This window comes from Haliotis rufescens, unplaced genomic scaffold (genome assembly GCF_023055435.1).
Source record: "Haliotis rufescens isolate VD_foot unplaced genomic scaffold, xgHalRufe1.0.p SCAF_8, whole genome shotgun sequence".
In the NCBI taxonomy this organism is placed as follows: domain Eukaryota; kingdom Metazoa; phylum Mollusca; class Gastropoda; order Lepetellida; family Haliotidae; genus Haliotis; species Haliotis rufescens.
The window spans coordinates 37,111,631-37,133,376 of record NW_025964372.1 but is presented as its reverse complement, the minus strand read 5'-3'; the positions used below and the strand labels follow the sequence as shown (position 1 = coordinate 37,133,376).

Below are 21,746 nucleotides of genomic sequence, written 5' to 3'. Positions count from 1 at the left end.
AATAAATGTACAGGTCTACTTCACAATCTCAGGATTTAGAAATATTTTGTAGATCTATATAAATTCTTACAAAGGGGAACCATCTGAGGATTTGATTTTGAGCGGTTACACGTGATGAAAAAGCGTGGATGCCGATGATGAAGAAGTGTGGAAGCTGATGATGAAGAAGCCTGGAAGCCGATGATGAAGAAGCTCGGAAGCCGATGATGAAGAAGTGTGGTAAGTGTGGAAGCCGATGATGAAGAAGTGTGGAGGCTGAGGATGAAGAAGTGTGGTAAGTGTGGAAGCCGATGATGAAGAAGTGTGGAAGCCGATGATGAAGAAGAGTGGAAACCTATGATGAAGAAGCATGGAAACCTATGATGAAGATGTGTGGAAGCCGATGATGAAGAAGTGTGAAAGCTGATGAAGAAGTGTGGAAACCTATGATGAAGAATTTCGGAAGCCGTTGATGAAGAAGAGTGGAAACCTATGATGAAGAAGTGTGGAAGCGGATTATTAAGAGGTGTGGAAGTAGTTGATGAATAAGCGTGGAAGCTGATAGAGAAGTGTGGAAGGCGATGATGAAGAAGTGTGGAAGCTGATGATGAAGAAGGGTGGAAGCCGATAGTGAAGAAGTCTGGAAGCTGATGATGAAGGAGTGTGGAACAAGATGAAGAAGCATAGAAGCTGATGAAGAAGTGTGGAAGCCGATGATGAAGAAGAGTGGAAACCGATGATGAAGAAGCGTGGAAGCTGATAGAGAAGTGTGGAAGCTGATGATGAAGAAGTGTGGAAGCCGATCATGAAGGAGTGTCGAAGCTGATGGTGAAGAAGTGTGGAAGCTGATGATGAAGAAGGGTGGAAGCGGATGAAGAAGGGTGGAAGCCAATGGTGAAGAAGTGTGGAAGCCGTTGATGAATAAGCGTGGAAGCCGATGATGAAGAAGCGTGGAAGCTGAAAGAGAAGTGTGGAAGGCAATGATGAAGAAGTGTGGAAGCTGATGATGAAGAAGGGTGGAAGCCGATGAAGAAGAACAGTGGAAGCCGATGAAGAAGCGTGGAAGCTGATGATGAAGAAGTGTGGAAGCTAATAGAGAAGTGTGGAAGCCGATGATGAAGAAGTGTGGAAGGCGATGATGAAGTGTGGAAGCTGATAGAGAAGTGTGGAAGCTGATGATGAAGAAGTGTGGAAGCCGATCATGAAGGAGTGTGGAAGTTGATGAAGAAGTGTGGAAGTCGATGATGAAGAAGCATGGAAGCTGATGAAGAAGTGTGGAAGCCGATGATGAAGAAGAGTGGAAACCAATGATGAAGAAGCGTGGAAGCTGATAGAGAAGTGTGGAAGGCGATGATGAAGAAGAGTGGAAACCGATGATGAAGAAGCTTTGAAGCTGATAGAGAAGTGTGGAAGCTGATGATGAAGAAGTGTGGAAGCCGATCATGAAGGAGTGTGGAAGCTGATGGTGAAGAAGTGTGGAAGCTGATGATGAAGAAGGGTGGAAGCGGATGAAGAAGGGTGGAAGCCAATGGTGAAGAAGTGTGGAAGCCGTTGATGAATAAGCGTGGAAGCCGATGATGAAGAAGCGTGGAATCTGATGGAGGAGTGTGGAAGCCAATGGTGAAGAAGTGTGGAAGCTGATGATGAAGAAGGGTGGAAGCCGATGAAGAAGTGTGGAAGCTGATGGTGAAGAAGTGTGGAAGCTGATGATGAAGAAGGGTGGAAGCCGATGAAGAAGCGTGGAAGCTGATGGTGAATAAATGTGGAAGCCGATGATGAAGAAGAGTGGAAACCGATGATGAAGAAGCGTGGAAGCTGATAGAGAAGTGTGGAAGGCGATAATGAAGAAGAGTGGAAACCGATGATAAAGAAGCGTGGAAGCTGATAGAGAAGTGTGGAAGCTGATGATGAAGAAGTGTGGAAGCCGATCATGAAGGAGTGTGGAAGCTGATGGTGAAGAAGTGTGGAAGCTGATGATGAAGAAGGGTGGAAGCGGATGAAGAAGGGTGGAAGCCAATGGTGAAGAAGTGTGGAAGCCGTTGATGAATAAGCATGATAGCCGATGATGAAGAAGCGTGGAAGCTGATAGAGAAGTGTGGAAGGCAATGATGAAGAAGGGTGGAAGCCGATGAAGAAGTGTGGAAACCGATGATGAAGAAGCGTGGAAGCTGATAGAGAAGTGTGGAAGGCGATAATGAAGAAGAGTGGAAACCGATGATAAAGAAGCGTGGAAGCTGATAGAGAAGTGTGGAAGCTGATGATGAAGAAGTGTGGAAGCCGATCATGAAGGAGTGTGGAAGCTGATGGTGAAGAAGTGTGGAAGCTGATGATGAAGAAGGGTGGAAGCGGATGAAGAAGGGTGGAAGCCAATGGTGAAGAAGTGTGGAAGCCGTTGATGAATAAGCATGATAGCCGATGATGAAGAAGCGTGGAAGCTGATAGAGAAGTGTGGAAGGCAATGATGAAGAAGGGTGGAAGCCGATGAAGAAGTGTGGAAGCTGATGGTGAAGAAGTGTGGAAGCTGATGATGAAGAAGGGTGGAAGCCGATGAAGAAGCGTGGAAGCTGATGGTGAATAAATGTGGAAGCTGATGATGAAGAAGTTTTGAAGCTGATGATGAGGAAGTGTGGAAGCCGTTGATGAATAAGCGTGGAAGCTGATAGAGAAGTGAGGAAGGCGATGATGAAGAAGTGTGGAAACTGATGATGAAGAAGGGTGGAAGCCGATGAAGAAGTGAGGAAGCTGATAGTGAAGAAGTGTGGAAGCTGATGATGAAGAAGGGTGGAAGCGGATGAAGAAGCGTGGAAGCCGATGGTGAAGAAGTGTGGAAGCCGTTGATGAATAAGCGTGAAAGCCGATGGTGAATAAGCGTGGAAGCTGATAGAGAAGTGTGAAAGGCGATGATGAAGAAGTGTGGAAGCTGATGATGAAGAAGTGTGGAAGCCGATGATGAAGAAGTGAGGAAGCTGATGGTGAAGAAGTGTGGAAGCTGATGATGAAGAAGGGTGGAAGCCGATGAAGAAGTGTGGAAGCTGATGGTGAAGAAGTGTGGAAGCCGATCATGAAGGAGTGTGGAAGTTGATGAAGAAGTGTGGAAGTCGATGATGAAGAAGCATGATGCTGATGAAGAAGTGTTGAAGCAGATGATGAAGAAGTGTGGAAGCTGATGATGAAGAAGCGTGCAAGGCGATGATGAAGAAGCATGGAAGCTGATAGAGACGTGTGGAAGCTGATAATGAAGAAGCGTAGAGACCTGTGAGTTAAACCCCTTAAACTCTTTCCGGACGTGACGTTTACAATTTAATTTCTAAACATGTGGTCAATTTGAAAGATGAAAATGAACGAGAAGAGTTGAAGAGGTTGGCCTGTTTTCAAAACAGAAAAATCATTTTCTGTCAACATTGTCCAGATCAATGAAGGTTAGTTTTAAGTGATTATCCGACAGATGTGGCGTGCTCGTTGAGAAAATATATCAAACAACGATGTATTTTCTCCAGTGTTATGAATTATCTGAATATTGTTGCCTTTATTTTTCTGTGTCGAAGTCATGAATGATCAATAGGCTGTACTCTTAAATGGATATTAATACGTTTACGTAGAAGATGAGTTGCCTTTTATTTCTAACAACCTCGTTTTCCCAGGATGTTATCATTATATACACGATGATCTGTTAGATAGCCGACACACAACCAGAAAGAAAACTGCAACTCATGATGTTTTGCTTTCTCCTCATTTCATCTTCCGGAGGTTATTGGTGTATTCAACAGAATGTATTGTATATAATTGTGACGTGTCGATTCCCAAATTGAAACCATATGTTAATCCAGAAATCTGTACATAAATGAACGAAACCAACAAACAACCACAACTAACAAATGTATTACAAAATTCACTAAGTTTACAAATAAATGCAAATTACAGCACGGCAATTACAATGGCAGTAACCATTAGAGTGGTAGTACAATATACAATGGCAAGAAATAATATGATGGCAGTGGGCAGTATGAAATACAAAATTATAGTGGTGATAGCAAAAGTCAGTGATAATAACATATATATTCACCCAGCGGCGAGTGTGGTCGAGCTTCAGTGATGAGCTAGGCATAGAGTCAGGGATGATTAGCGATCCTCACATGAAAGCTGGTCTTGACGTGATGAAAATGTGTGCGAAGTACGTAAACACGCTCTTGTCCCCTGATATACTCTAACCAGATACGGGGGCACGGGTGGCCCAGTCGTCCAAGGCGCCGCGAGTCGCTGTGCAGAGTGTGTCCCTTGGGCAAGCCAGAAACCTATGATTGTGGGTTCGAATCCCGGTTCGCCCTGATTATGTTTCTAGGTTTGTCAGCACCATACCAGTGCTCTTGGGTTTCACCGAAGTGATAAACGTCAGATGACGTCACAGCGAGGAATATGTTACGTAGGTCCAAGGTGCGGAGATCGTGGCCTTCATTGGCTGTTGCGACGTCACGTCAACCTGGTCATCGTCGTTTTCGTACAGTTCACAACTATTGCGACGTGGGGGTAACTTACCACCAACAGCACCATTCAAGTTGCCCTCTTTCGTTGTTCAGCAGTTTGCCTTGTCATGTTCTCAGGTCTACTACTTTCGATTCCACACTTTATTTTGGCATGACACTTATACCCTTATGTGCACGTGTATCGTGCTTCACGTGCAGAGACATTTTGCTTCATAACGTCATTTTACGCGTGCAGCAGCGACGATGTTTAAATTGTTTAAATCGTAATTGTTTACATCGAACAATATGTGAAATGTATCTAAACTTCAATGACGCGTGCAGCAGCGACGATGTTTAAATTGTTTAAATCGTAATTGTTTACATCGAACAATATGTGAAATGTATCTAAACTTCAATGAACGTAAATTGTGGTTCGGTATACTTTATTTTAATCGTCAGTTTCGATGTAACATATCACAGATCAATATGCCACGTTTCATCAACATGTGCCGGTTCTCATTTTAAAATCAATACCTTCACACCTAGCATCTTGTATATAAGTTTGATTAACGTTCTATTCAGCATTACCCCGTTATCGACTGCAATGGCTCCACACCAAGTCCTCACTCTGATGGTTTTCGGTTTCTGCATGTTTATGCAAGTACAAGGTGACGTTGTTGGGCCACAGATTTGGGTTGTAATCTTTGGTTTTTATCACACTCAATTCAAAATCTCATGTATATCTATGCATTGTCGTTTTGTCTTGCAGGAGACCGATGCCCCCTTGGGTTTGTCAGACATAAAACTTCGTGCTACTGGTTCTCCACAACCAAAGGATCCTTATCGGAAGCTCGGGTAAATCTGATATTGTTTTCGGATCTCAAGTAATTGAACAAGAGGTTTAGTAAAACTAAATAGCAATAGTATAGCAATGACATGTTTTGTTACTTTACATGGCATGTTATAATGTCCATCTGGAGACAAACAGTGTCCCTGTACAACCCTTCATCATGTACTTACATTTGTACAAATATTACCAAAGGGTATACGGAGGTACGGGATATAAGACATTATAGAAGGGGTGTTTCCCATCTTTCCAGAAGTATGTGAAATTTAAAGCCATGCTCTTTCTATTTTTCATTGTGCATATACCTGTCATCGACCATATACAGCAATTCATACGTTTGAGTGTTTATGAATTGGTCGGTTCTATTTTGTGCAGATGTTTATTCATTTTCATCTGGTAATTCCATCTTGCTCACTTAAACCACAGTGATGTTATCTGAACGCGAACTAGAACTGTTACCAGTAAAGACTGTAACAGATGATTGTGGGTTTTAAACTTGGTAGTTGTGACTGTTCCTTTCAGTCCATGTGCCGATATCTGAAGAGTGACCTTGCCAAGGTGACAAGTAAAGATGAGGATGACTTCATCAGGCATTTTGCGCTGGTTCGGGGAAAAGGTGAGTTCAAGGGTTCTTTCCAATGATGATGCTAAATATCAACTATGTGTTTTGTGCTGAATATTAAGTAACTCGGATTTATATGCTATATATTGATTAGATGTTTTACGCTAGGTATTGTTTGTTTGTTGTTGTTTAACGCCGCATTCAGCAATATCCCAGCTTTATATGACGGTGGTCTGTAAATTATCGAGTCTGGACCAGACAACCCTCTCATTGGCATCATGAGCATCGACCTACGCAATTTGGATAGGTGACATGGATTAAACCAAGTTAGCGAGCCTGGCCACCCGATCCCGTTAGTCGCCTCTTACGACAAGCATAGTCCCCTTTTACGGCAAGCATGGGTTGCTGAAGACCTATTCTACCCCGGATCTTCATGGGTCTATTCACTGGGTGTAATATGCTGAATATTAACAAGGTGTTAAATCCTGAATATTAAGTAATTTATAAATACTCAATGTTCATTAGGTTTTTTTCGCTGAATATGAACAAGGTGCTCTATGCTGAACATTTACTAGGTGTTAAATATTGATATTAACAAGGTGTTAAATCCTGATTATTAAGTAACTTATAAATACTCAATATTCATTAGGTTTTATTGACATTAATTTTATCGCTTTTATTTACAACCTGAACACTTGTTGACACGCGTCCTGGTAAATAAGATATATAAAAATGATAGTAGTAGTAGTAGTAGTAGTAGTAGTAGTAGTAGTAGTAGTAGTAGTAGTAGTAGTAGTAGCAGCAGCACTCTGGATTATCTCCCATGATCAACCACTCTTTGAGACGTAAAATTTCTAAATTAAACGAAACGTTTTTCCTATAGGTATAACGCCACACTTGGCAAGTAGATAAGACGCACGTCAGGTCCTACAAGGCTCCAACTGCCCATGTCTTGCTCTTATAAAGGACATAGACAGCCAATCGGATGTAGTTTTCAAGGTAATGAGACTATATGGGTTGTTCACAGATGAGTGATATCAACCTTTAGACTATTTTTCGAGCTTACTTCCGTGGATTGAACGTCTGTCCTGAGAGCGGTGTTACAAGCATCCACACACGTCTCTACGCACGCACGCACGCAGTGTAACACTCTTAGTAGTAGTAGTAGTAGTAGTAGTAGTAGTAGTAGTTTGTTTCGTTTGTTCTTTAACGCCGCACTCAGCAATATTCCAGCTGTGTGGCGGCGGTAGTAGTAGTGATAGCAGTAGTGGTGGTAATGGTAGTAGTAGTAGTATCAGCAGCAGTAGTAGTAGTAGTAGTGATGGTTTTAGTAGTGGTGGTAATGGTAGTAGTAGCAGTAGTAGTATCAGCAATAGTAGTAGTAGTAGTAGTAGCAGTAGTAGTAGCAGTATTATTAGTAGTACCACTACTCTTTATTGTTTTAGTAGTAGTAGTAGTAACAGTAGTAGTAGTAGTAGTAGTAGCAGTAGAAGCAGTAGTAGTAGTAGCAGTAGTAGTAGTAGTAGTGATGGTAGTAGTAGTGGTGGTAATGGTAGCAGTAGCATTAGTAGTAGAAGTATCAGCAGCAGTAGTAGTAGTAGTAGTAGTAGTAGTAACAGCAGTAGCAGTAGTAGAAGTAGCAGCAGTAGTAGTAGCAGCATCAGTAGTAGTAGTAGTAGTGATAGTAGTAGTAATGGTAGTAGTAGTAGTATCAGCAGCAGTAGTAGTAGTAGTAGTAGTGATGGTTGTAGTAGTGGTGGTAATGGTAGTAGTAGCAGTAGTAGTATCAGCAATAGTAGTAGTAGTAGTAGTAGCAGTACTAGCAGCAGTAGTAGTAGTAGCAGCAGCAGCAGCAGTAGTAGTGAGTGAGTGAGTGAAATTTAACGTCACATCGGCAATATTACAGCCATATCGTGACGAAACAGTAATAATAATTATATATTTGATTTTATAAAAAGCTGTCAAGGATGGACAGTAAGATAACTAGAGTATCACAGTTTCGATTTTAAAACTAGTTGAGAATAGTTAAAAGAATACATTTTCTATCAACAATACAATATAAACATAGGCTAGAGATCACCAGCAACCAAAGCTAGGCCACCTCACTAGGGACCGTGGGGACTTACAATACTTCTGCTACCTGCACGGTTCCCCAGCAGGATTTACACCACCCCTTCAGCTGCTGATGATGGTACGCATTGAAGCCATTAGTTAAAATAAACAAATATTCTACGTTAAAAACCGAGGTAAGAATATATGTACTTTGAATGATGTGGCCTTACATATCCTCTCAGGGGGACAATAATTTTACGCTACTTCAACCCCCTTTGAGGATATAGCCACTAACAATCTAAGTTACAAATTATACATTACCAATATAAAATATAGCTATTTACACAATTCAAAATGTTCAATTTCTTAATTAAAATACCTATAATTAAATGAGAACTGATTCTATTAAAAAGATCCGGTATTGATGATGATTTGAAATATTTATCCCTTGTGTTTGTAAAATCAACACAGTCAAGCAGCAATTACTAACAGGCGATAATATACTCACGAATGTCCAGGCTTTCGTCTTGTGGAATGTCTTGAATGTCAGCGTCCTTGCATCCAGAACACGTTGGAATCTGGCCAGCTTTCGGTTTTTACAACCAGGCATCCAATCTGTTAGTGGCAAGTATGTAAGACGCTAGTCAGGTCGAAAAAAGCCTCGATTCGCCCGTGTGTCGCTCTTATATAGGTCCAGCCAGCCTCCTAGACACTGACTCATACCGACACTTTGAAACGATCAAGTCAGTCATGTTTGTAAACAACAAAGGCGGATAACTGTAAATTACTCGTTGTAGCCGACCGCCGCAAATATCTGGCCACGACAGCACCCGATATTTTACTAGCATTTCAATCGCTTTCTGACAGCTGCCACATTACAATACTCCTAATTAATTTGGTTGACCAACTTGATACAACTCTTGGCATGCAGTCTACTTAAAGTGTGTCTTGTGATGTGTGCTGTAAAATGTAGGTCCATAATGGTTTAATTCAAGCAGTAATGAATGTTACGTATAATTTTTGTCATTGAAACATGCATTTCCATATATATGTCAAAATTTATTCTTCCTTTTCTGTCTTAACACCGTCTATGTATACCCTTACTCTCTATAGCAAAATTATACTTCCTGGGTGGCAGTGACCTCCGCCAGAGTGGTAGGTGGTCGTGGAACGGGGAAGAACAGCAGATGACCTACACCAACTGGGCACCAGGACAACCAAACTACCTTGACAAAGAACACTGTATTGTCCTCTGGAAACATGCCAATTACCAGTGGGCCGATTATTATTGCGACTATGTCACGAACTATATTTGTGAATGTCGCGTTTTGAAATAAATCGTCTACTGACATGACAAGTAATTGTTTATTTTTGGAATCCAGGCCCAAAAGTTCATATATAGAGTTGGAATATGCCATTAACAGGCTAATCATAATACTGAAAACATGTATTTCCATCGAGTCACATCTTGCATCGAGGATTCATGTTACAGCGGGTTAACGCATTTGGTGCATTTCCCGCTGTAAACGATCGTAAACGGTGGTCTGATTATTTGATCAAGTTACCCCATAGCGTCTTGTGTTGGAAACATAGTGCTGGTCCACATCACCCAAACGGAGCCTCAGGAAAGGAAAATAGTACACAAGAGGGTGACACATATTTCCCAGCACTTGCTATCTTGCCAGCACAGGTCAAACGATGTGACAAAAAAACAAGAATTGAATACCGTAGCAGGGGATGAAACCCGTCTGTATGGTCCCGTTTCACGATCCTAATGCATTTTAAATCCACATACCTTTGGGTACTTAAGGGGACTGTAATGTAAGGGGTACATGTCCATGATAAACATAAATCGACAGTTTGACAGCGTTTGTGAAGGCCAACAGAATCAGAATCCGGCTCTTTGTGAACACTTGTTGACACCATCGCGGGCTCTTGACGACACACAGAATCTCCCAACATGCTTTCCTGGCTGGCAAAGAGGGAGATATTCTTACGCTTTGGTAGGATTTTACGCCGCCTTTAGCACTATTCACACTTTTTTATCATGTAGAAATCGAACTCGGGGCTTCAGCGTGACGAGCGAATGCTTTAATCACTTGGCTACCCCACCTCCGGGTAGTAGTAGTAGTAGTAGTAGTGGTAGTAGTAGTAGTAGTTCTTACGTTTGTTGTTTGACGCCGATCTCAGCAATATTCCAGCTATATGACGTCGGTCTGTAAATAATGTCAGGTCCAGACAATCCTGCGATTCACATCATGAGCATCGATCTACGCCACTGAGATATGACGACATGCATCAACAAAGTCGGCGAGCCTGACCACCCGTTCGTCGCCTTTTAAGACAATCATGGGTTGCTGAAGACCAATTTAGCACTTTATATTGTTAAATGCACGCAGGCAAGGCAGGTTTATCTCATAGGTTAAAGGGAGACAACTCTATATACAGTTTACGAATGCTTCACCTCCTCTTGATGATTATAGTAGATCTCTTCTTAATGATTGTAATTTTTGTTTGTAACTTAAAATTGTTGTGACTTGATTATATACACATGTACTCTGGGCTGGAGGCCTTTATTACAGAATAAAAGAGTCTTGAAGTCTTGAAGTCTTGAAGACCAATTTTAACCCGCAATCTACTTGAAGTGTGTCTTTTGTTGAATGATGATGTTGAATGATGTTCCATATAACCAAAGTTCTGACCGAGTGCACTATGTATTTTATCTAAAATTCGAGAAAAGCGGGAAAATTTATATGCATTTATAAAACTTTATTTGTGAATGTCCAGTTTTGCAATTAATCAAACCTGACATTACAATAAATTGTTTTTTGGGGGATCAAGGCCCAAAAGCTAATATACAAAGTGGGAATAAGCCAGTTATAACGGGCTAATCACAAAACTGAAAACGTGTATTCCATCGATTAATCTGGCAGTGAGGATTACGGCGGGTTTCGCAGTTGGTGCATTTCCAGCTGTTCACAATCCAACAGCGTTCTCAATGTTTGCCCGATAGCGTGTGGTGTTGCAAACAAAGTCATGGTCCACGTAACCGGAGCCTTACAAAAGGAGGCAAGAGGATGACTTTTACTACCGGCACAGGTCATGCCATGTGACAAAAGCCAAGGCTTGAAAACACCGCAGTTGATGAAACCCCTCGATATGGTCTTGTTCGAGACCCTAACACATTTTATAACAACATATCTTGTACATGTACATGTACTTAAGGGAAATGTGAAGTATGGCGTGTAAAATGTTCATGGTATGCATCAGTTTTCACTTTGATAGCGTTAATGAAGGCCGACAGAAACAGAATCCGGATTTAAAGGAATACTTCAGTACCATACCGCGCCCCACAGTCCCGTTACTGAACTCAAGGAATCCCCCATCGTGCAATCCTGGTGTAGCGGCCATAAAACGTGGGGCGCCAACGTTGGGCGCCAATGTAGTGGCCATAAAATTTCCGAGTTCCGTGATAGGATTCGAACGACGGATCTTCTGATCCGAGGTCGGACGCCTTGTCCACATGACAAAAGAGGTTAACCCCATCAGCAAGTTGACAAGGTAAGGATGTCATCTGTGGGATGACTCCACGCCCTGCTACACTGGCATAAAGAGGAAGGTTTTATGATATATGATTTTGTTTAGTGATTTATGATTTTATATTTTTGTTTGTTGTTTAACGCCGCACTCAGCAATATTCCAGCAACGAGGACTGGCTGAAAAGTTCTAAGCCTAACTTTGAAAGACCCGTACCAAGTCGATGGTTTTCATTTATTTCTCCACATAGTCCCCTTCCAGGTTTACACACTTTTGCCAGCGATGCTCCAAGGCCTGGATGCCGGTCAAGAAGAAATTTTCTTCAGCCACCCTAAAAAAGTAATTCACAGCGGAAGTGACGTCATCGTTACTAGGAAAATCGCGAGCGGCTAAGTTCCTTTTTCATTTTGGGAAACAGGTGGAAGTCTGACGGGGCCAAATCGGGTGAATAAGGGGGATGGTCAATGCGTTCGAAGCAACAATCATGGATCGCTGACATGGCAACCACCGATTTGTGAACAGGAGCATTGTCTTGGTGGAACAGGTCTCCTTTAGTGAGCATTCCCCGTCGCTTAGCTTTGATAGCTTCACGCAACTGTCTCAGTAGGTCAGCATAATATCGTCCATTGATAGTCTGGCCTTTTTCAAGATAGTCAATCAGCAGAATACCCTTGGAATCCCAAAAGATTGAAGCTATCAACTTTCCAGCAGAAGGAACCGACTTGGCTCTTTGGGGGACTGGTGTTTCCGGATGCTTCCATTGTTTTTATACTGAATTTTGGTTTCTGGTTGAAAGTGATAAATCCAGGTCTCCTCAATGGTTACAAATCGGCCCAAAAAATCATCGGGATCTGCTTCAAAACGGCATAAATTGTCACGGGACGTCAGGAATCTGACACGTTTCTGATCCGCTGTCAAGAGCTTTGGCACCCATCTTGCAGAAACTTTTGTCATTCCCAACTCGTTGGTGATAATGTGCTCAACCCTCTCATGAGAGATGCCCACAACACTGGCAATATGTCGAGTGGCCAGTCGTCGATCAGCCATCACCATGTCATGCTCCCGGGTAATGTTTTCCGGAATGGTTGCTGTTGAAGGCCCTCCTGTACGCGGGTCATCGTCAAGGCTCTCTCTGCCACGCTTGAATTCCGCAGCCCACTTCTTTACAGTGGAAAAGGTAGGGGCATCATCCCCTAAAGTGGCATGTATCTGTGTTGGAGTTAGCCCTTTCAGTTGCAGGTACTTGATGACTGACCTATAGCCAGTTTTGTCCATTTCTGGTGATTTCAATGGGTAGGTTCACAAGACGGTCTGGTACAAAGACAATAATAACACTACAGCTGCAGTTCTTATGTCTATGAATAGGTTTTGTTAATTTAGTGCATGGTCAGTGTTGACATCTGACACGACCCACTCACTCACTCACTCACTCACTCACTCACCCACTCACTCACTCACTCACTCACTCACTCACTCACTACGTCATCCATGCTGCTGAACATCCTTATAAGATGAAGCTTTCCAATAAACGAGCCTGAAGAGCGCCATTTTGTTTTATCTCTCGATTGGAGATATTAAGGCCGATCGTAACTTAACACATTTAGATTACTCGATTATTTTTACTCTACAATTATATTGCAAATAGCTTTATAAAATTTAGGTAGATATTACTTATACAAACGTACATGGACGTGAGAAAAGGAAGAGAATCAGCACTGTAAATCGATGACACAGAATGTATCTTTAGCCTTTACTTATATAACACATTTATGGTAACATGTGTTTTATGTCCACACAAAAATCATGACGCTAAACTTCATTAATTAATGTAGTCCTGTCATTTGAATATCATCTACAGAAAGGGCCATCCGTCGGGCTTAGAGATGAATCATTTCACACGTACATTATTCCGACATACATACCACGACTTGGGTTTTCTCTGTCCTGAAGACCATCTCAGACTGGTTAACCTTGAAAGAGAAGTAACTGACTGTTCTGTGCAAAGATCCCAATCTGCCGCCGTGGTTGTAAGTTGCCATCCTTGTACGTATATCTCACACTCTGGCATCTGGTCTATGCATTAGATTGTACGTGAATCTGAAAACTACAAGAACATATTTACACACGCTCAGGATCATTCTTAGATGAGCACGACCAGAGCCACTGAAGTTGGTCTCTGATTTTTTCTTTAACTATGTCCATAGGTCTAGACGGTGTATTTAGTGCGGAGGTGAGGTGTAATGGGTTTTACGGCCCGTCAAGATCATTATGCACTACCTGCAGCAATCTTCAAATATGTTATGTAGACTACAAAATACACTAAGTCTTTAATATTCAAAGTATGTGTGACAATAGAGTTTTGGGAGAAAACCCGAAATTCATCGATGGACAGAGTACTGTTTTGAGGACAAGAGAGGACTTAAAATGTTCTATACCCGACTATGCATCTTTAGTGAAACATAGTGCGGTTTAAGGTCAAAATGTGATGTGCGGTGTAGAACTAAACCTTGCAGTGCTCGCTTAAGTTTTTGTATGGCTTACGAACACGAAGCAGCTATGCTACATACTCTCTATCCTGTAATATATGTGAGTTTAGTACATAATGATGTACATCGCCATACTTTCTTAAAGACTAGTAAGTGAGTGAGTGAGTGAGTAAGTTGGGTTTAACGCCGCTTTTAACAGTATTCCAGTTATATCGCGGGGTGTCAGCTTAATGTGGGAGGAAAGCCCGAAGTGATGCAGGTCTCAGACGTTTACCACCTCGGTGAAACCCACGAGCATGGGTATGGTGCTGACAAACCTAGAAACATAATCGGGGCGAACCGGGATTCGAACCCACAATTATACGTTTCTGGCGTGCCCAAGGGACGCAACTCTGCACAGCGAATCGCGGCGCCTTGGACGACTGGGCCACCCGTGCCCCCTTAAAGGCTGGTATCGGTGTTTGCTTATTTGGATGGAAAACCATGGTATCCTCTACTGACTTTCACGAAGTTATCACGTATGTGAATTCAAGTGATATCTCCTTAAACACTCCTTACGGACTTATCTCTAACACACCTTCACATACATGGCTAGGTTATCAGTTGTTGTATCGTGGGAAACGATTCTGCTGCTTGTATTAATCTGTTATAACTAAATATATATTGGTAAACCAAACTTATAAACATATTTAAAATGGTCATTATGTGCAATCTCATGAGAATCAAATCTTAGTTCTTACTATGGCTAAACAAAGATTTGAAGACATCTCATTACGGGATCTTTCATCCGACCAAACAGAGCGTTGCTTACCAGATTAAGTGACACACCGAATGTGTTTTCTAATCACGCATTCTTGAAAAGGTTAACACGGGGTATCCCAAACGACATTAACGAGCAGTACGACTGAAAAGCATCGTCTATCCCTCGCTTCAGTTTGAGTAAACATTTGAAACGGAAGAGCCCGTCTGAAGTACTGCATGCAATCTCGGCCATCTAGGGGGCACGGGGGGCACAGTCGTCTAAGGCGCCACGATTCGCTGTGCAGAGTTGCGTACCTTGGGCACGCCAGAAACCTATGATTGTGGGTTCGAATCCCGGTTCGCCCCAATTATGTTTCTAGGTTTGTCAGCACTATACCCGTACTCGTGGGTTTCACCGAAGTGGTAAACGTCTGAGGCCTGCATCACTTCGGGCTTTCCTCCCCCATTAAGCTGACACGCCGCGATATAAATGGAATACTGTAAAAAGCGGCGTTAAACCCAACCCACCCACTCACTCGGCCATCTAATAGATATTCCAGAATTATATTTTGTTGTGTTTTCAAATTTTGAACAGAGAACTTTATCAAAATATTTTCAACACCAAGTCTGGGGAAGTCGCCATTTTGAAACTAGTGCCGTAAAACTCCAGAAAGATGCTTTCTGATTGGTTAATGGCCACTTCCTGTTAGTAATTTCATAGGTCGATCATTCTGACGTCCTCATATCGTTTAGCAGTAGTAAGAACTAAGATCGGATTTTAATAGGACTGCATTTAACGGCCATTTGAAATATGTATATACGTTTGTTTTACCAATACATACTTATTTATGACACAGGTTAATACTAGAAGTCGAATCGTTTCCCACGATTCAAGAACTGATAACCCAGCCATGTATGTGATGGTGTTTAAGGGACAACTCCAGATGTATCGCTTGACCTCACATTAGTGATAACGTCATATATAAGTCAGTAGAGGATACCATATGAGGAAAGGGGATTGTCCATCTGAAATAAGTAAATATCAATAATAGCCTTTAAGGGATGATGTACATGGTCAAACTTTGGGGTTTTACATCATTTTTCACGTACTTTACTCACATATATTATAGGATTGAGAGAATGCAGCACAGCTATTTCGAAAAAGTAAGCCAGCAAAACTGAGCACCCCTTAATAAAATTTATCAAGCATTGCAAGGTTTAGTTCTACACTGCCCGTCGCTATTTTGACGTTAAACCACTCAATGGTTCGCTAAAGATGCATAGTCGGGTGTAGAACATTTTAAGTTCTCCCTCGTCCTTAAAACAATACTCTCTCTGTCAGTCGATGTATTTCGGGTTTTCTCCCCTCTATTGTCACACATACATTGAATATTAAAGACTTAGTGTATTTTGTAGTCTACATAAAACATTTGAAGATTGCTGCAGGCAGTGCTGTTGAAAGAAGCACTTCCTTATAATTTTTTTATAATATAAGAAAAATAAAACATAAATATATTAATTTTTAGCTTTAACATCAGCACTTTCATTCAGAGCTGGTTATTGTGATTTAGTAGATTATAAACATGTCTGTCTGTCTCTTGTTTGTGTCCTGTGTACGCGTGTTCAACGTGTGTGGTGTCCCTACACGCTTTCCTATCCAACCAGGCTGACATACCGTGTCACGTGTCCCGTTATATAACATATTTGAAGATTGCAACAGACAGCGCTGTTGAAAGAAGAACTTTCTTACAAATATTAGTGTTCGGCTTTAACATCAGCTGTTTCAGTCAGAGGTGGTTATTGTGATTTAAAAAATAATAAATAAAGATGATTGTCTGTTTTTGTTTCTTGAGTATTCGTATTCAACGAGTGTGGCGTTTTTACACTCTTTCCTCCCCCAAAAAGCTTACATTTTGTGCTATAACTGGGACATGGTTCAACGCAGAGCTTGACCAAACTCACTCACTCTTTCTATCATCAGGGGCGGTCGGGTAGCCTAGTGGTTAAAGCGTTCGCTCGTCACGCCGAAGACCCGGGTTCGATTCGTGAAATGGGTACAATGTGTGAAGCCCATTTCTGGTGTCCCCCGCCGTAATATTGCTGGAATATTGCTAAAAGCAGCGTAAAACCATACTCACTCACTCACTTTCTATCATCATGGAAGACTCCCAGTGAGCTTGAGGACAATGATATTCAAAGTAAGTAATGATTTTTATTTTATTTTTTTGTTGTTTAACGCCGCACTCAGCAATATTCCAGCTATATGACGGCGGTCTGTAAATAATCGAGTCTGGACAAGACAATCCAGTGATTGACATCATGAGCATCGATCCAAGTAATTGGGATCGATGACATGTATCAACCAAGTCAGCGAGCCTGACCACCCGATCCCGTTTGTCGCCTTTTACGACGAGCATAGTCGCCTTTTACGGCAAGCATGGGTTGCTGAAGACCTATTCTACCCCGGAATCTTCACGGATCTAATGGTTTTTGAGACAAACAGTAACTGATCATTACATGAGCTACGGTTATAAAATATAGGAAAGAATCGGGTGTTCTTTACCTTATTTTGGGTACCGCATTTATAAGACTGGACGTCAGTAGCTCAACTCGTACTTTTGTCAACGTTTGCTTATCGGGGAAAACCAATACCTGTGTGACAGAGATGGTCCTGATCCGTGTGCAGTGTAGCGTGTCTTATGTTTATCAACTCGCCCAGGGTACTGATAAGATAGTCACTAACCCCTTCTCGCTCGCGTATTATTAATGCTGATGAGGGCAGTTAGTGAAAGTGACAAGAACATTCCTCCAGAGTTGAGGGAAATATCCATGTAGGAGGTTGTGCCCACAATGGTCCTCCATTCAGAGATGCTGGCTCTCACAGTGATCACATCAACAATGAGGATAGCACTATTGTTTACATGGACATTCCTTAACGAAACCGATGCATTGATGCAGAATGTAATTTTCAGGAGTCCTGATACATCAAGTGTCCTGTTACTAAACATAGTGGAGGCAAGGTCTGTTCTTGAATGTGCTCTGCTCAGCAGAAAAACTGTTGGTGCCACTGCATTTCTTTACGAAAAGAATACGAGGCAGTGTTCTCTCATGCGAAGCCAGATAGGCAATCATGGAGCAGAGAGTGTTCAAGATTCCAGAACGACCCGACTTTTTGTACAGGGTATGTCAATAACACTCAGTGGCAAGAAATGATGATAAATACAAGAATTTCGAAAACTGCATATTTTTCTGTTTCTAGTTAAACTGATATAATTTCTAATATGAATGAAGTAACTAAGATTTCTGTTACGAAAACAACGATGCATGGCAGAATTTCTTTTTTTTCTATATCTATTTTAAGCTCAACTGGCTGAAAGTCAAGTGAGTGAGTGAGTGAGTATGGTTTTACGCCACTTTTAGCAATATTCCAGCAATATCACGGCGGGGGAACATCAGAAATGGGCTTCACACATTGTACCCATGTCGGGAATCGAACCCTGGTCTTCGGCGTGACGAGCGAACGCTTTAACCACTAGGCTACCCGACCACCCCTCAAGTGAGCTTATGTTACGGACTGTTTGTCCGGCGGCGTCGGTCGTAAATATCTTCTCCTCAGAAAATTCTAGGTTTGTCAGCACCATACCCGTGCTCGTTGGTTTTACCGAAGTGGTTAACGTCTGAGACCTGCATCACTTCGGGCTTCCCTCACACATTAAGCTGACACTCCGTGATATAACTGGAATAATGTTTAAAGCGGCGTTAAACCCAACTCACTCACTCACTCACTCACTCACTCACTCACTCACTCACTCACTCACTCACTCACTCACTCACTCACTCACTCACTCACTCACTCACTCACTCACTCACTCACTCACTCACTCACTCACTCACTCACTCACTCACTCACTCACTCACTCACTCACTCACTCACTCACTCACTCACTCACTCACTCACTCACTCACTCACTCACTCACTCACTCACTCACTCACTCACTCACTCACTCACTCACTCACTCACTCACTCACTCACTCACTCACTCACTCACTCACTCACTCACTCACTCACTCACTCACTCACTCACTCACTCACTCACTCACTCACTCACTCACTCACTCACTCACTCACTCACTCACTCACTCACTCACTCACTCACTCACTCACTCACTCACTCACTCACTCACTCACTCACTCACTCACTCACTCACTCACTCACTCACTCACTCACTCACTCAGAAAGCACTAGTCCAGTGAAACTTTTCATTCTTGTTCCCACCAATGACACCCGAGGTTGATCAAGACGTTCGAATCTGATTTTCAATATGGCCATTACTCGGCCATTTCTTTGAATATGTGATGACATTTGCTCCATGTGTAGTTAGTGATGGGACTAAACTTAAATGATTTTTTTGCGACATCTAGTGTGTGCTTTTGACCTTGGCTTGACCTTAGTACTTGAACCATACAGAAAACTGAAACTTTTCATGGTCATGACGTCTGAAGGTCATTTGTTTTGAAAATGTACTGACATTTGGTAGTTGTGAAGCTAGCAGTTTTCCCCATATGTTTAATTTTGACCTTTGCACTTCGACCATGCTCCTTAATTATCTTTTACCGCATTTCATTTCACTTTAAACACAATCACCCCAGAAACCACTGGACCGCGTGGTTGCCCCCACCAACGATGACATCTCGATTTGTTCCTGAAGTTAGAATCTGTTTTTCAATGTGGCCAGCACGGCAGTCATGTTGAAAAATGGTTTTATGGCCATTACTCACATGTTGCTCAAATTGTAATAACATTTGGTACATCCGCAGTTAGTATTGAGGATGAACATATATAAGTTCAAGTTTTAGCGATATTTTTAATGTTGACCTTGATTTGACTTCGCACTTCAACCATACTGAAAGCTGAAACTTCTTATGGTCATTGTTAAGTCATTTGTGCTCTATATATGAGCAAATATAGTGCAATATGTATTTAGTAGTGGTGATCAATGCATATTTCTGCATATTTTCGATATTATTAATGTTGACCTTTATTTGGCCTTTCCACATTGCCACGCAACTCACTTCTCATAAGGGGGCACGGGTGGCCCAGTCGTCTAAGGCGCCGCGATTCGCTGTGCAGAGTTGCGTCCCTTGGGCACGCCAGAAACCTATGATTGTGGGTTCGAATCCGGATTCGCCCCGATTATGTTTCTAGGTTTGTCAGCACCATACCCGTGCTCGTGGGTTTCACCGAAGTGGTAAACGTCTGAGACCTGCATCACTTCGGGCTTTCCTCCCACATTAAGCTGACACGCCGAGATATAACTGGAATACTGTTAAAAGCGGCGTAAAACCCAACTCACTCACTCACTCACTCACTTCTCTTAAATTGTCCTTCCTTACCCTGAAAACATGATCTGCTCAGAAAACAAGTGGAACAATGAATTTGAAATTCAGTCTACTTGTTCCCACCAGTCATGCCACACGATTTTGACCCGTGAAGATCCCGGGGTAGAATATGTCTTCAGCAACCCATGCTTGCCGTAAAAGGTGACTGTGCAGGTCGTAAAAGGCGACTAACAGGATCGGGTGGTCAGGCTCGCTGACTTGGTTGAAGCATGTCATCGATCCCAATTGCGTGGACCGATGCTCATGTCATGATATCAATCACTGGATTGTCTGGTCCAGACTCGATTATTTACAGACCGCCTTCATTTAGCTGGAATATTGCTGAGTGTGGCGTAAAACAACAAACCAACCAAACCAACCACACGATTTTGTTCAAGAGGTTGAAATATGATTTACAATATGGCCGCCAGCAGTCAATGTTATTATTTATGTATTTTGACCTTTAATCGTTCAATTTTGTAAAAATAAATGCAGTGACATTTGTTGCATTGGTAGTTAGTAGTTGAGCTCAACATATATAATCTGGGTGGGTGACATACGGCATTTGGACGTTTGAAACGTTTAGTTTATAAAGACCTAAAGTTTAACACCAATAATGATAATTTTGTAGAAGACTATACAATGACTGTCCAAGACCAAAGATTAGGTCTGTTGTCTGTGATTATTTAATACATTTTGATCATTGATTTGATTTAACAACCTACTTAAAATTTGACAAAAACATTTTTTTTAAAGTCATTGCACGATTCCAATAGTGATGACACGGGGTCACGAGGTGAAATTTTATGTGAAAGACACGACCAACAATGTCTAGTCGTTCAGGTTTTCCATTCTCGGACTTCATGCGTGTAAAACATGATTATAGTGATGTGTGCTATAGAATGAAGCCTTGCAATTGTCGCTTCATTCACTATAGGTATGGCAGTTTGAATAAATTTTAAGGTTATCTGCACCAGCTAATTTCTACAATGGAGAGGAACAACATGTTGATTCAAGTTAGAAGCTTAAAATCGCGTCCAGATTCAAACGAAATTAACAGAGATCGTTTAATTATGCGAAAAACGTCTAAACTGAAGCACATTAGGTTTATCACCGCAATGGTTTGTCCTACTTACAGGCTGTGCCCCACCAACCAAAAGTCCAAAGTCCAAAATGGTACTGACATCCTCTTCATTGAATGTTGGGGATGTGGCCACCTACTCCTGCAACATCAACTTCGGCTTCTGTGGAAACGTTGACAGCACCATAACCTGCCTCGGTTCAGGAGACTGGAGTCCCCTCTCTCCGTCAGCTGTGTGTCATCGAACATACTGGGATTTCACTGTAAGTGTCTGCCCGAGTGTGTGCGTGCGACTAATTTTCAGCCGCTCAAGCTGCAAATAAATCGGACGAGTGGGCCTTGGCTTCGTTAACCTACAGAGAAAGTGAAAACTGAGTTTGAAGGAGTTTGTTCCTCCATCTCCCGCCCTTACATACCATACTACTCAATATTTGCTGAGGACGAAAATAGTCAGCTTCAGTCAAAGTAAATGAATCGTCCCGAGGCAAGGGATGAAACTGACTTTAATAGTCCAGTTTCCACCCTTGCCGAACAAGGCTGGAATTCCTGGACTCGATCGTAGCGCCACCAGTGGCTGTTACGAGTTAAGTCCCTTCTATGCCTCTCCTATGGACCAATCA

The 21,746-nt window shown here is 42.1% G+C and overlaps 1 protein-coding gene across 2 annotated transcripts; it reads left to right on the top strand.

The window, feature by feature from the left end:
- The first annotated feature begins 5,000 nt into the window (after nt 1-5,000).
- Nucleotides 5,001-9,251, top strand: LOC124138362 (perlucin-like). 2 transcript variants are annotated; one of them, XM_048389475.1, is made up of 4 exons: nt 5,001-5,107; nt 5,209-5,294; nt 5,809-5,902; nt 9,039-9,251. In XM_048389475.1, the coding sequence occupies exons 1-4, from the start codon at nt 5,044-5,046 to the stop codon at nt 9,089-9,091; spliced, it is 297 nt and encodes a 98-aa protein (XP_048245432.1). In that variant the 5' UTR covers nt 5,001-5,043; the 3' UTR covers nt 9,092-9,251. The 2 variants fall into 2 exon arrangements, with proteins under 2 accessions (XP_048245432.1, XP_046360922.2); XM_046504966.2 differs by having other exon boundaries at nt 9,014-9,251.
- Nucleotides 9,252-21,746: the final 12,495 nt, after the last annotated feature.